Source organism: Chiloscyllium plagiosum, chromosome 13, assembly GCF_004010195.1.
Source record: "Chiloscyllium plagiosum isolate BGI_BamShark_2017 chromosome 13, ASM401019v2, whole genome shotgun sequence".
In the NCBI taxonomy this organism is placed as follows: Eukaryota; Metazoa; Chordata; class Chondrichthyes; order Orectolobiformes; family Hemiscylliidae; genus Chiloscyllium; species Chiloscyllium plagiosum.
Genome location: NC_057722.1, coordinates 5,154,646 through 5,170,014, shown reverse-complemented (window position 1 = coordinate 5,170,014; position 15,369 = coordinate 5,154,646). Strand labels below are relative to the sequence as shown.

The following is a 15,369-nucleotide window of genomic DNA, read 5'->3' as shown; positions in this document are numbered from 1 at the left end:
GTGAAATGTCTCCCTGCCTGAACAGATGCAGCGGAGGAATTGGGAGAACTGGATGGAGTTCTTGCAGGATACTGGGTGGAAGGAGATGTAGTCCAAGCGGTTATGACAGTGGGTTTATAGTAAACGTATGTCTGGAGACTGTGGGTTTATAGTAAACGTTGCCAGAGATGGAAACAGAGAGATCAAGAAAGGGGAGGGAGGTGTTTGAGACAGACCAAATAAATTTGAGAGTGTGGTGGAAGTTGTGGGCGAAGGCGAAGTTCATCCTAAGTGCAGGATGCTGCACTGATCGATATAATGGCAGAAGAGTTGGGGCACAGAAATCCTCTAAAGAAGAGAGTTTCTCTCTCCAGCCAAACTGCAGAATTATTCTGGAATAACCAAGAACAATTCATGGATTTTTGAGGTAGCATAAAAACAAATGGGATACTGATTGCAAAAGCACAAATGGTGATTGTTCAAACTCACCCCAAATCGTAGCTTGTCAGCCTAAAGATAAAGATAAACAGCTCCAACGGCTCCTTGATTTCTACTGAGAATTGCTACCCTGAGAAAAAATCCACTTCAAATTTGCTGCTGATCTGACAAAACAGGAGGATTGTATAGAACTAAAGGAATACTCTACCAACTCCTAACTTTATGAACACAAATTTCTTACAAGGAAGTCACAAGCTACCCCTCTGTTCATATTTGCAGTTAAACACAAATTGCTTTTGATATCCCTCACACTTTAAAGTGTACTGATTTAGTTCAGAAGATACTCAATATCATACTGAATATCAACTGCCCTTTCAGGAACAATACTATTAATCGTGTAACCAACATTTTAAAAAACTGAAATGAAAAGAACATTTTTTTTTCTACTTATTCATGGGATGAGGGCATCACTGGTCTTTATTTTCCATCTCTAACTGCCCGTAAACAGAGTTGCTTGCTGGGCCATTTCGGAGTGTAGATAAACTTCAATCGCATTGTTGTGGGTTTGAAGACATGTGTTGGACAATTCAAGTAAAGACAGTAGATTTTCTTCTGTCAAGGACATTAGTAAATCCAATGGGTTTTCATAACAATTGGCAATGGTTTCAAGATCACTGTTACTGAGGCTAGCTTTTTAAAAATAAAACTGCAGATTATACAAATTGAATTTGAATTCCACGAGCTGCCATGGTGGGATTTGAACCTGCATACCCATCGTATTAACCTGGGCCTTTGGATTACAAGCCCAGTGACACCACCACTGTGCACTACATCCCTATCATAATAAGTCAGAGACAAACTGCTCAGACAACTAGCACTACCATCTTTCCTAATAAAAAGTTAGAAATGCCTAGTTATGAATTGACATATTAATACCAGACCTTGGTTGAACTTAATTGACTATTACCACCCTGGGTACATTTTGCCCTCTCCTGGGTTTTTCCTTTCCACATATTACCTCAGCTGCGATTCCACAAATACCCTTGACCTTAGGAGGGTTTTCCACAAATACCCTCAAAAAAAAAATCCTGAACATATCCCCACTCCCATTCACTTCATCAGCCAGGCCCCATGTAGGGTTGAGCTAGGGAATAGATATCAGACACCATCACCCATGATCATCTGCTGCTTCCCATCTGCCATCCCAACCTGTGTATGTCTGCTGCCCATCTGCCTTTCTAGACCAATGTTTACCCACTGCTCCACTCAACTGAAGGCCTGTGACCATGATTTGGATGAGAATATAGGGGGCATGGTTAGTAAGTTTGTGGATGACACCAAAATTGGTGAAAACGAAAATAACTGCAGATGCTGGAAACCAGAAACCAAAACAGAAATTGCTGGCAGAGTTCAGCAGGTCTGGCAACATTTGTGGAAAGAAACCAGACTTAACGTTTCAGGTCCAGTGGCTCTTGTGAGGACCCTTCAGATCTGAAGAAGGATCACTGGATGCGAAATGTTAACTCTGATTAGTCTCCACAGATGTTGCCAGACCTGCTGAGCTTTCCAACAATCTTTGTTTTTGTACCAAAATTGGTGGCATAGTGTACAGTGAAGATGATTATCTAAGATTACATAGAGCTCCTGATCAATTGGTCAGTGGGCTGAGTGGCAGATGGAGTTTAATTTGGATAAATGTGAGGTATTGTATTTAAGTAATACAATAAGGACAGGACTTAGACAATCAATGGTCGGGCCCTGGGAACTGTTGTAGAACAGAGAGATCGAGGGGTTCAGGTAAATAATACTTTGAAATTTGCATCAGGCAGATAGGATGGTTAAGTAGGCATTTAGTGCAAATGTTGCTTGTTCAATCTCACCCCAAATCATGCCTTCATTACTCAGACCTTCGAGTATACGAGTTGGTATGTCATGTTGAAGTTGTACAGGACATTGGTGAGGCCACTTTGGAGGAGAGGTCGTCCTCCTATACTGCCATAGCTGCATTTCAGCAAAACCTCGCTGAAGAGACAATCGCTTAACATAAATAATAGAGCTGATGGGAAAAGTGGTGTTGGGGCAGACCATCAAAAAACATCACCCACGATCACTCAAAAATCACCCAAGTTTAACACAAAGTATAGTACAGCCTGAAGAAGCTTCAAATCATATTTATTAATAAAGCAAAAATAAATTTAACACAGTACATTTAAAACCTAACAAAGGTGCTCTCTGTACAGTACCTCTCACAGAAACCTGATTTGTTGGCAGCTGACACTGGTACATGCACCAGATGGCACAAAGATCAATGCTGAACATCATGTATGCACAGAGCGCAGACATTGGTGCACGTTCAGAACAGCACAAGAACCAGCACCAACATCTTGCAAGCAGTGCATGTGCAGAACAGCAAAAGCATTGATGCATGACACATGTGCAGAACAAAGCACATGAACTGACCCCCACTGGAATTGCACTTCAGAGATGTTATAGCCAAATTGCGCTGCTGAAACAGGTGTTATCCCAGAACTACCCGAACTGTGCTTAGTCATGGCTGCCTGGAGAGAGTGTACAAAGATTTACCATGATGTTGACAGGAATAGAGCATGTGAGATATAAAAACAGACTGAAAGGCTGGGACTTTGTTTTCCACTGGAACATGGGCGCTTGAGGGGTGACCTTATAGAGGTTTACAAAATCATGGGGGGTATAAATAAAGTGAACAACAGGGGTCTTTTCCCTAAGGTGGGAGAGTTCAAAACTAGGGTGCACAGTTTTCAGGTGAGGGGAGGAAGATTTTAAAAAGAAAAAGGACCGAGGAGTAAGCTTTTGTTTCACCAAGAAAGTGGTTCGTGTGTGGGAATGAACTGCCAGTGGAAGTGGTGGGTGCGGGTGCACCATTTAAAAGACGTTTCGATAAGTACATGAATAGGAAAGATTTGGAGGGACATGGACCAGGGGCGGGCAGATGGGAACTAATTTAATTTGGGAACATGGTCGGCGTGGACTGGTTAGACCGGAGGGTTTCCTTCCATACTGTGTGACCCTGTGTGTGTGTGTGTTTACCTGCAGCAGCCGCACCGCCCGCCATGACTAACCGCCTCCACCAAGGTTCCGTCTACCCGGGCCCACGCCCACGCCACGCCCCGCCCCCTGACCCATCATTGACCCGCCCCGGCTCTGGCCACACCCACTGACATCACCTTGACCCCTTCCGTCCCCACCCCCTGACCTGTCGCGGACCCGCCCTCAAGTGTATCAAAGAGGGTTTCTCCTTCGTGCTGCTGTGCTTGCTCCACGGCGGCTTGATCAATGAGCAAACCAGTGAGGATAGTCGCACCACCCTATTTCATAGAATCCCCGAGTCCCAGGAGGGGGCCATTCGGCCCATCCGAGTGTTCACCAACCCTCTGAAGACTATCCCCGTACCTCTGCATTTACCATGGCTAATGCACCTAGCCTGCACGTCATTAAGACGCGCTGTGAGGCAGCAGTGCTAACCACTGTGCCACCATGCCGCCCACAAACCCTCACCAACCCTCTGAAGACTATCCCCGTACCTCTGCATTTACCATGGCTAATGCACCTAGCCTGCACGTCATTAAGACACTGCAGACAGTTTAGCATGGCCAATCCACCTCACCTGCACACATTTCGTACTGTGGGAAACCGGAACACCCGGAGAGAAAGCAGTCACCCAACCCTGGAACTGAACTCAGGTCCCCGGCGCTGTCAGGTAGCAGTGCCAACCACTGAGCCACCCTCCTACCTTTCCTGCGCTATTGCAAGGTCCACCAGGATGTTGAAACAATGGAAGGAAGTAGCTTAAAAATGTGTTGCTGGAAAAGTGCAGCAGGTCAGCCAGCATCAAAGGAAGAGGTGAATCGACTTTTTGGGCATAAGCCCTTCTTCAGCTTATGCCCGAAACGTCGATTCTCCTTCTCCTTTGATGCTGCCTGACCTGTTGCGCTTTTCCAGCAACACATTTTTAAGCTCCGATCTTCAGCATCTGCAGTCCTCACTTTCCCCCAATGGAAGAAGTAATCAACTTGGCTCTTTCACATCAATGGGGAGGGAGGATGAAGAAGGGCTCATGCCCGAAATGTCGATTCTCCTGCTCCTTGGATGCTGCCTGACCTGCTGTGCTTTTCCAGCAACACATTTTCAGCTCTTTCACATCAATATCTAACAACTTGTTTCATGTATTGCTTCTCTTTATCTAAGTTATCCACAAATATAACTCCCTCATCCACCTCAAGACTCCGTCTCAACAATCAACACCCTCCACACCAATCAAAGACACGATATAAAATGCAAATTATTAGTTATGTACCACACTGCAAATGCAAAGCTGGATTTACATGACAGACTAACTGTAGCTTCTGGACTGTTGTCTCTATCGTGATTTGACTCTCACTGAATTTTTTATAATCTGTTATTCAGTATTAAACCATGTGTGTATTTCTACACAGCCATTATATTCTGATCAGTCAGGTAGCTGATACAATCACTATGCCACATTCCCAGTATACCTGTAGGTTCAATGCTGAGACATGCAATGTACAGTCTTTCTACATGGGCGAAATAGCCACATTCCATGCTGCAGACTTTCTGGTTTGTATATGACTATATTCCAAATGCTCAAGTGCAGACCAAACATCCAAAAGGCAACTCACTCTGTAGTCATGCAATTGATTAAAGGTGCAGCAGCTAAAATTGCATCTTGCTCTGCCACATGGAGGAAAGTGGGAGGAAACCCATTTGAGCATCTTTTCCAATACACAAGTAACTGAAGTCAAGTCTGAAGATCAGCAATGATATAGTTCAAGGCTGAAACAGACAGATTTTTACATCAACTAGGAGAAAGTGATGACTGCAGATGCTGGAGATCAGAGCTTAAAAATGTGTTGCTGGAAAAGTGCAGCAGGTCAGGCAGCATCAAAGGAGAAGGAGAATCAACGTTTCAGGCATAATCCCTTCTTCAGGAATGAGGAGGGTGTGCCAAACAGGCTAAGATAAAAGGTAGGGAGGAGGGACTTGGGGGAGGGGCGTTGGGAATGCGATAGGTGGAATGAGGTTAAGGTGAGGGTGATAGGCCGGAGGGGGGGTGCTTGGCGGAGTGGGAGGGGGAGTTAAAGTGTTCAGCCACGGGACAGTTGGTTTGGTTGGTGCGGGTGTAAGGGAATTAAAAGTTCATTGGGAAAAAGGCAGGAAAGTGGAGTTGAATGTCATTAAATCAGCCATGATCTCATTGAATGGCTTGCAGACATGATGATCTAAATGGCCTACTTCTACTCCTACATCTTATGATTTAGCGGTGTCTAATGCTTCCAGAGCCAGCAAGGTTTCTGTGCAGGTTAAAATTTAATACATGCACAGCTCGAGCCCTGAGCTCCTTACTATCAGCATGGTCAATAACACACTTCAATATGTCAGAGTAATTTGCCAGCCATTCTCTGACCATAATATGGACACAAAGCAAAGTCACTGAATGGGAATCCTACTGGTTGAAACAATCTGACATTCGGGAGCAGCATCTCTTTGTAAACCAATGATGGTAGACACTGAACTTAGCAACAACACATTACTTCATACCCTTATTTCAATGCAATATCCCAAGAGGCTTCATGGAAGTGTTTACAAATAAAACCTGCCTCAAAAAAAATGACAGCTGACTAAAAACCCTATCGGAGCTGAAAATGTGTTGCTGGAAAAGCGCAGGTCAGGCAGCATCCTGAAGAAGGGCTCATGCCCGAAACTTCGATTCTCCTGCTTCTTGGATGCTGCCTGACCTGCTGCGCTTTTCCAGCAACACATTTTCAGCTCTGATCTCCAGCATCTGTAGTCCTCACTTTCTCCTAAAAACCCTATCACTCTGACTAAGTTTTAACAAGCAGCTTAAAGGAGAAACAAAGTATACAGAGAAAAGGATTTAAGGTGACAGATTCAGAGCATAGGTCCTATACAACAGCCAATAATGGAGTGAAGGAAATAAGGGATGTATAAAAGTCCAGAATAAGGGCTGTGATTGTGTCTAGGATTTATAAATTTGGAGATGGCCACAGAGTCAGGGAAGAATAAACCTCTGCAGTATTTGAGTACAAGCAGAGAAAACCTTAAAATCAAGTTGTTACCAAACCAGGAGCTAATGTAGATAAGTAATCATAGGAGCTTTACGTAAATGGGACACTGCCTAAACAAGAACACTAAGTATGAGTATGCAATCCCATACCCAACCTGAGAATTAGAGCTTCTAGCAGCTCCTGTGCCAAGACTCAAGAGTTTTCTCATCAGTTGAAGAACAGCAATTTGACAGGAGCACAACGGGCAGAGCCATAGGCAGATATTGTAACTTGCTATCTCAGTCCAAAAGCACATGACAGGAATAGCTATACTGATAAATTAATCCAGATCCACACCCGACGGGATCTGGACAAAGAGTTGAGTTGACTGTTCCTCCAGACAGGCCAGCATTGTTCACAGCCACCTCTATTTTCTTTTGACTGACATGAATCCATCAACCAAATGGGATGAAGGAGCTTTTACTGTGCCAAACTTACTTTTTCTTAAAATGATGAAAGAGAAATCGTTTGTATAAATTTACAATCAATCACACACTTGAAACCAAGACAGAACAAAAAGCCCTCTCAAAGCCAGACTAAAGCTGACATTGACCAGAACAAAATAAAACAAAGAAATTGCTTATTTCTAAATATAGGCCTTACCACATCAACAGGGCATCCCAAAACAATTTACAACTAATTACTTTTGAACAGCAGTCACATTTAACCAAACATTTCAAGCATTGATATGCACAAACACTCGTTGTATTTTCTAATTCCTATTTTCATCACTCCCTTGAACCTTGTGATGCTCAAGTGACACACTGGGTGGCAATTACCAGAAATCCACATTGTTAGTTCATTCATTCATTCAACATAATTGTAAGAGCATGGGTCTTAGCTCAAGAGAATCCTTCAGTGAAACATCCTTGTTGAAAAAGAACCACTATTTTTTTCAGATGTGCCTGGAACTGAGACACTAGCCCTGTCCTTTATAATGCCACACATTGAGACTGATTAGGATTGGATAGTACAATGGGTTAGTGATTAGCACAGTTGCCTCTCAGCACCAGGGACCCGAGTTTGTTTCCACCCTTGGGTGACTGTCTGTGTACAGTTTGCACATTCTCCCCATAGTGCAAAGGTGTGCAGCTTAGCTTAATTGACCATGTTAAATTGCCCTTAATATTCAGGGATATGCAGACTTTCTAGGTTAGCCTGGGGAAACGGAGGATTATTGGGGCTCAGATGTTCTTCAGAGGATTGGTGTGGACCTGATGGACCAAATGGCTTGCTTCCACACTGTAGGGGATCCATGATAATCCCCTATTATTGCTTTTCAAGCCGATGTGTTTAGTCACTCTTCTGACCACTTTTACATGAAACTTTAAGCTAGGGTAGATAGTTAATGAGCATGAGCGTAGCTAATTCAGATGCTGATATAAAACATAAGGGGATATTTTCATAATGTATGAATCTAGACAGTGAATGTGGGGACTTGACTGGGAAATTGATGACCTGTTGGTTACTGGGTGCACAGGGTCCAGTCCCACTATTGTGGCCAATGTGTATGAGAGTGAATGCGGATACACAAACCCAGAGCTGTAAGCAAATTATAGTCTACTGTAAATATATGGGGCAAACTGTTGTGATAATAGGTTCACTATATATCAAATCTAATTATAATTGAAACTACATCAGGAAATTCTTATCTTGGGAGCAAATAGTTTGTTGAAAGTGAACATTTAAGTCTTGAAAGTACAAACTCATGGGTTTGCATGGACACTCAAAGCAAACATTGATAAAGTGAAGTCTTTCACTCACCATTGTCCTGAGGCAAAAAGCACCTTACGAGAGAAGAATTCGTTTCTTGAAGTTTATGGATCAACTCCTCCAGCCGCTTCACTCGCTTCACAACTCGGCTGCTTTGCTGTCTCAGCAGCTTGAGTTTGGTGTTCTTCTTCGTGACTTGATCCTTGAAGAAGGTGCTGTGTCGTGGAGACAAGCAGTATGAATGCAGGGAATTGATTAGTTTACATGCGCCAGAGGCAGTTGGGGTGGCATCATCAGGAAAGGGAACAATGCTGTCAATCAGCAGTCTTTCACTGGCAGGTGGCGGGCTGCTATCAGACTTCAGAGAGCATCGCTGTCCAGCAACCATACAGACAACTGGTTCATCTGTCACCGAGGAAGATTGGAGTATGGCACCGCTTTCTTCCAACCCAGAAATGGTCTCCATTTCACTGTCCACAATTACAGCATGGGGCTCTAAGTGTTCAGTTGTTTCATCACTTTGTGGTTCAGAGGCCAAGCAGCCACTCAAAATCCTTTCCTGATTGACAGGAGCCAGCTGTATTTTGGCTGCAACCTGACAGCGAGTGTGCCCTCTGTCCACTTTCCTTTGGTTTTCTGAGAAGTGGAAGATGGAAGGGACGGCATTGAACTTGAGTCGATGACACTGGTCCTCCTGACGTTTCTGAAAGCTATCCTTGGTAAAGTGAGCACTGCACAGGAAGGAAAACTTGGTTGGTTTCCAGTCAGTCCGACCAACAGCGGCAATCCATTCCGCTAAACGTTTCGCATCTTTCAAAGGGAATCTGGCATGGAAAACAGAATAACACTGAAAACAATCTGGAAACAATGCTGTCCTCTGGATATTTAAATTGTAACTTTTAGTTTTGACAAAAAAAATTGAAAAACAATTACTCTTCCAATATCTAGAACATTTTCTTTAAATAAAGCTGACAAAAATTCAGAACACAGGTGCAAACCTTAAGATTAAAGCTAGACTATGCAGCATAATATCAAGACATCACTTCACACAAAGGGTAGAAGGATCCTGAAAAAAGTTTTCTCAAAGAAAAAGAGTTGAGGCCAGGTATGTAATTGGAGGGCAGGCATCAGTATCAACTAAGAATTTCAAAACTGGGAATAATTGTTAAGTAAGTGTATAATGAATGAAGTAATGATCTAGGTTAAAAATGATCTAATAGAGTGATAGAACAGGTTCAAAGGGCTGAATGGCTTCCGACCATTGTGTGTTTACAAAAGACAAAAATGGGCAGTGCAGCAACTTGAAGTATATTCTGTAGATGTATGTGAATTGTCTAAATAGTTCAAGAAATATCTCTGCAATAGTTATACAGTTCTAGGCAAAATGGACAATGGAGTTCCATCCCAGAGACAAAAATGCCCAAGATTTAACATAAAAATGAAAAGATATCTTCTAAAGAAGCCACACGGATGTCCTGTGTTGAAAGTAAATGTCAGGGTCACAGTTGAGTTAAACCACATTACTGAAGCAGCAAAGAGACAATTGTACTTTGCATTGACCCCGATATAACCCCAATGTCTTTGATATTTGAAAAGCTTGAGCAGAATTTTAACTTTGACAAGGCACAAAGTTGTCAGTAAGCAGATCAAAGGACTGATTTTCCTGTGCTTTAATAGTACACCCACCAATTAATGCTTTCCACTCAGGTTGAACACTTCACCTCTTGTTTCTTGAGAAATAAAATTAGCTAATTACAAAAATTGCTGGCAAAACTCAGCAGGTCTGGCAGTATCTGTGGGGACGGGGAATAAGCAGAATTCCTGAAGAAGGGCCTGTGCCCGAAACGTCGAATCTCCTGTTCCCTGGATGCTGCCTGACCTGCTGTGCTGTTCCAGCAATAAAGTTTCAACTTTGATCTCCAGCATCTGCAGACCTCACTTTCTCCTCCGGGACGGGGAATAAGCAGACTTAAATATTTCAACTCCGGTGACTTCATCAGAACTAATAGCAGCTTGGCAAATGTGATATTAATGCTAAAGTCGAGGTTGGGGTGGTGTAAACTGATAGGTTGTCTTACTTTTTTTCAAGCATTCCTAGATAGATAGATTGAAGTAAATATTTATCAGAAACCACATTTAGAACAGGACTGTTTGTAGGCTAAGCAAATGTCTTGGAAATAAATTGTGCCATCAGTTCATGCTCAAGCCCTCCTCTATGACAAATAATATTACACTTAGTTACCAATATGAAATATCTACACAAAGGCCAAAATCCCATCACCAAGTTCCCCTTTATTTACATATGCACTGTACTTGGACTCTGACCAGCCATCTCAGAGCCAGTCTCTAGAATGAGGAGATTCTCTGAATCTCTTGTTTAGATCTGTCAGCTTCCCTGATTGCACAGGTTAACAACCCCAGTAAGGATCTCAGTCAACAAGATCCACCTGGCCCTCATTCCAAACATACAAAATGAATTTGCTCAAACTCAACATTATTTCATTCTTTCATGGGATTTGTATATTGTTGGTTGGGTAATATTTATTGTCAGTCCCTTGCGGGACTCTTGCTGAACTGGTGAAGTCAATTTACTGCAGTTAGACCCAAAGCACTACCAGGGACTGAGTGCCAGGACTTTGAACTAGCAACACAGAACTAATGGTGATCCATTTCCAAGTCAGAATGGTGACTAGCTTGGAGGGGTACTTGAATGGTGGTGTTCCCAAGCATCTGCAGTGCTCATCTGGCAGTGGTTGGGTAGATTCAGTCTAAGACATTGTGGTGAATTTCTGCAGAGCATCTTATGGATAGGACACACTGCTGCTCATGAGCGTTCATAGTGGAAGGTCTCAAATTGCACCACACCTAAAAACAATCAAGTAGCCGATTTGTCCTGGATGGTGTGAAGTTTTTTGAGTGTTGTTGGAGCTGCACTCATCCAGGGTCACTATTTCATCACACTCCTCAACTGTGCCTAGTACATGGTGGACAGACTTTGGGGAGTCAGGAGGGGAGTTACTTGCTGCAGGATTCCTAGCTTCTGATCTGCTTTTGCAGTCCCTGTATTTATATGGCTAGTTCCAGTTCAGTTTTTGGTCAATAGCTACTTTAGAATGTTGATAATGGGTGATTTAGTGATGGTAATGCCTTTGATATCCTGCTTTAATTCTTGACAGTGGGGAGCTTTAATTATTCATGCATGGATAGAAAGTTTCAATAAACTAAAGTTAATACTTGCGCCTACATGCACCTCCTCACAAAAAACTGAAAACATGTCACATAAAAAATAAACTGTTTACTTTTAACTAGGACTATGTTGTGATGAGATACAAATGAATGGAAATTTGAATGTCACTCATCCACAAAAATATACTTCTGGCTCACAGATTGAAAAATAAAACTAAATGACAACTCAAATCACAACCTTTTTTAAAAAAAAAATTGTACTACAAATGCACATTAACAAGCTCAGTTCAAATACAGTCCGGCCAAAGCTTCAGGCAGACTGAGTGGGTTAAGGAGCCTTTATACTGGGTTCAAATCTAAGTCTGACAAGCAGCTGTCACTGCATACTGGCAGTGTGATAGTTTCTGATTGGCATTAAGGCAGCAGTGAATGTGCCTTTAATTCACAAATTGGTAATCTCACACAAAGACACTGTGACTGTAATGAAAGTTATAAATGTCACACAGTGAAGGATGAGTTCTGCTTAGAGGGCTGATGTTAGAGTAATACTTTTGGAGACATATCTGAAAAAGATTGATCCAATTTATGTCATGCAAAAAATAATTATTTAATTGCTGTAATTAATATCACCACATTGTTTTATACTCCACTGATCTCTCATTACTTCCAAGGCCTCTGTGGTTAAAATAAGCTATGGGAGACATAAATTGTTATGATTTGATTAATAACAACCCAAAGGTAGGTTTGACTAAATGTATTTTAATGGCTTCCCGAGTTCATGCAACACTTCTTTGTCTGTACATAAACTATAATGTCTAATTACTACAAGTTGCTGTACCTTTGACTTGAAGCAATTTATCATAAAAGCTGTGTGGTGTTAAGCTGGTATTTCCCCAGGATCCTGGAGAATTAAATCTACAGCACTATGCTGTGAGTAATGTACCAACAATACCTTAATTTCTTTCTCTCTCTGCCATGAGCTGATGATGGGAGACATGATGAGCATTCAAAATGGATTATACCAGTGTAAGTAGAGGAAGAGAGGAATTGGATAGGGCTCAAGGTTTCCTGTCAAGCTTGAAGATGCAGCAACAAAATTGTGTAGAGCATTGTGACATAATCATGGGCAGATTAATTTGTGACTTTATTGTGGGTAAATCATGAAAGATTGTGTCCCTGTTGTGGATACAAGGAGGCAGTGACGTAGTAGTGTTTCCACTGGTCCAGTAAACCAGAGTCTGAGGGCATGGGTTCAAATCTCAACGTCCAAAGAGAGCATGATTGAGTCTATTATATTGGTTAAGGTGCCTGACCACACCTCATAATGAGATGGTGTATAGTATTACTAATATTTACAGCAGAGCTTACCAAATGTTTTTCCATGACCCATCTTGAGACTTGAAAATTGTTGTGACTCTGCGGTGGGTAATGGAGTTATGAAGAGACTCTTTTGAGGACAGGAGGAGTGAAGATGATTATCGTTTGCTTGGGGGGGGGGCATAGAAGTCAGCAATTGCGGTCTTGAAATTTATAAAACAAAATCTTATCTGTTGACCACGCATTTTTTTTAGATTAGATTCCCTACAGAATGGAAACAGGCCCTTCGGACCAAGCAGTCCACACCGACCATCCTAAGAGGAACTCACCGAGACCCATTCCCTTACCCAATATTTATCCCCGACTAGTGCGCCTTACACTATGACCAATTCACCTGACCTGCACATCTTTGGATTGTGGGAGGAAATGCATGCAGACACGGAAGTTTGCACAGTCACCTGAGGCTGGAATCTAACCCAGATTCTTGAGAGGCACTGAGAGGCAGCAATGCTAACCACTGAGCCACCATGTCACCCAGAGGATCCTAACCTTTACCTTAAAATCAAGGTTTTCCAAAGTGTAAGACATCTGGATATTATATGCGTTAAAGATTGAGAGTTACTGCATTTCTGTTACACTTGGCTGGATCTTCAAGAACTGTTTTTGGCATCCAGGTCTGAGCTGTGTGCAACTTTGGAGAAAAGAATCAGTGATATTAAATTGTTTTTAATTGCCATTTACTTTGACCATTTATCTTTACCGGACATAGAAATATTCAAAATTGTGAGCAGTTTATTTGGCTGACAGCCAAGGATAATCCAACTGAGTCTTTTGCTTTCCACTGTCACAGGAAAGCAATGTATCATGCGTTGGCTCACCAATACCTGAAGTATGAAGGACAAGTTGTGTGATGAAACCTCCAGGAATACAAACCATCCCAGTTGGCAAACCGAGTTACAAGGGAAATCAAAGTGACACAGCCTCATTATCTGTGCAATTTCGGTGGGTTGCCATTTGATATTGAGGAATGAAGTTTCTCTCCCATCTTTGGTATCTGCTGTATATATCACTCCTCACCTTTCCAATTCTTCTCTTCTCCAATCTCTATTTAGCATTATTCACAATGGCATCCTAGTTCTGAGAGCCTATTGCATAATGGTTGCAGGTGCGATGCTAAATAAAAAGTGATCAAACACAGATTTATTTAAAAACCCAAAGAACTGCAGGTGCTGGAAATCAGAAACAAAAACAGTAATTTATGGTAAAACTTCAGTTCTGAAGAAGGGACAAGGGACCTGAAACTTTAATATTGGTTTCTCTCCACAGATGCTGCCAGCTGTGATCAGTTTTCCCAGGAATACCTGTTTTTGTTACAAGACTTATAAAGCTGTATGCAATAACATTTGCAGATCAAACATCCAGATACAGTAAGCTTCTGACCAGAGTTAGCATCCCCAGACCCCCAAGCCTTGCCACTACTAACTATCCTGAGATCCTTTGAGCACTTTTTGCCAAAGATGTGCATTCACAACAAAAAAGTGGCAGCTTCACATTTGTGCATACAGAAACCTATGGGGATTTCTCAGCATTCAACTTGATTTAAAGAAACACAAGTAACATAACTCTAAGCCTGTTGAACTCTTAAAAAGTAGAATGGGCTTTAGAAATAACATTTGAAAAACTTAATAACAAAACAACAATTTAACATGGGGAGCACCTCTTGCAGTGAAATAGGTGGAGTACACAAAAACCCACCTGTGGAATGATATAGATTTGGCTACTTTGCCCTGCCTGTTGGTGCAGGAATGAGCTGAACAAGATATCACCATTTTCCAGACGTCAAACCCTTGTCCTAATTAAGAGACAGTAGCAGGAGTCCAGGAATCCGTACAAAAAGATGGCACCGCCCTCTCTCTCTCTCTCTTAATTGTTCAATGCTGCCGTTCGGACTTGACGTACAACAACACGGCTCTCGTAGCCGCTGCTCCAATGAGCACAGGACTTGTGCAAATCCGCAGTTTACCGCGCCCCAAGTCTAAGTCTGATAAGGATGGTTACAAGCGTTTTTCTGGTGATTCGGCGTATCTATCGCTGATCATTTCGATGCAGCTGGAAAAGGAACATTATTTTCCGTATAGCAAGATGGCGCTGTCTGATGGGGGCGGCCGGGATTTAAGCTACCGCGCAATCGCTACTACGCATGACCACGCCTACCCGAGGGGCGGTGCGTTGTTCGCAGCGCTGTGAGCCGATTGGTCGGTGGCGGCTGTCGATCAGCGGTGCGGGGTGGATGCCAAGCTCCGTGATAGTGGATGGTGCACAATGGATGCAGGTAGGCCTGGGCCTTTCACAATGGGGGCACTCCTCAGTAGGTCAGCCTGGGCATTGGGTTTCCCTGCCAGACCGCTTCCCAGCCCTCCCAGATAGATCCGCGAGGGCTGGGCCTGGCTCCTATTTCCCCCCCTACCCCCAGTCTGCTGGGTGCTGTCTTTTCCCATCCTCCCTCTGTCTGGACCACCTTCCCTTCAGCCCTGCTCTCCTCCCCAGTCCACTCCCCTCACCTTAGCCCCTCCGCCCTTTATTCGCTTCAGCCTCTCCACATGCCCACCTTGAC

At 42.9% G+C, this 15,369-nt stretch overlaps 2 protein-coding genes across 5 annotated transcripts in view; one reads left to right on the top strand and one right to left on the bottom strand.

Annotated features, from left to right (window-relative positions):
- The window catches only part of thap4 (THAP domain containing 4), a 78,379-nt gene extending 63,540 nt beyond the window's left edge, over positions 1 to 14,839 (bottom strand). For 2 of the 3 annotated variants that reach the window (XM_043701724.1, XM_043701725.1), the window contains exons 1-2: positions 14,511 to 14,839; positions 8,304 to 9,076 (exon numbers count right to left, since the gene is read on the bottom strand). In XM_043701724.1, coding sequence (XP_043557659.1) covers positions 8,304 to 9,076; positions 14,511 to 14,584 — 847 coding nt within the window. In that variant the 5' untranslated portion in view covers positions 14,585 to 14,839. Of the gene's footprint in view, positions 1 to 3,483; positions 3,559 to 8,303; positions 9,077 to 14,510 lie in introns of those variants that run through there. The other variant, XM_043701726.1, reaches the window with a different exon arrangement.
- Positions 14,840 to 14,940: 101 nt separating this feature from the next.
- atg4b (autophagy related 4B, cysteine peptidase) overlaps positions 14,941 to 15,369 on the top strand; it is an 81,252-nt gene continuing 80,823 nt past the window's right edge. The window contains exon 1 of one of the 2 annotated variants that reach the window (XM_043701722.1): positions 14,941 to 15,087. In XM_043701722.1, coding sequence (XP_043557657.1) covers positions 14,956 to 15,087 — 132 coding nt within the window. In that variant the 5' untranslated portion in view covers positions 14,941 to 14,955. The remainder of the gene's footprint in view (positions 15,088 to 15,369) is intronic. The other variant, XM_043701723.1, reaches the window with a different exon arrangement.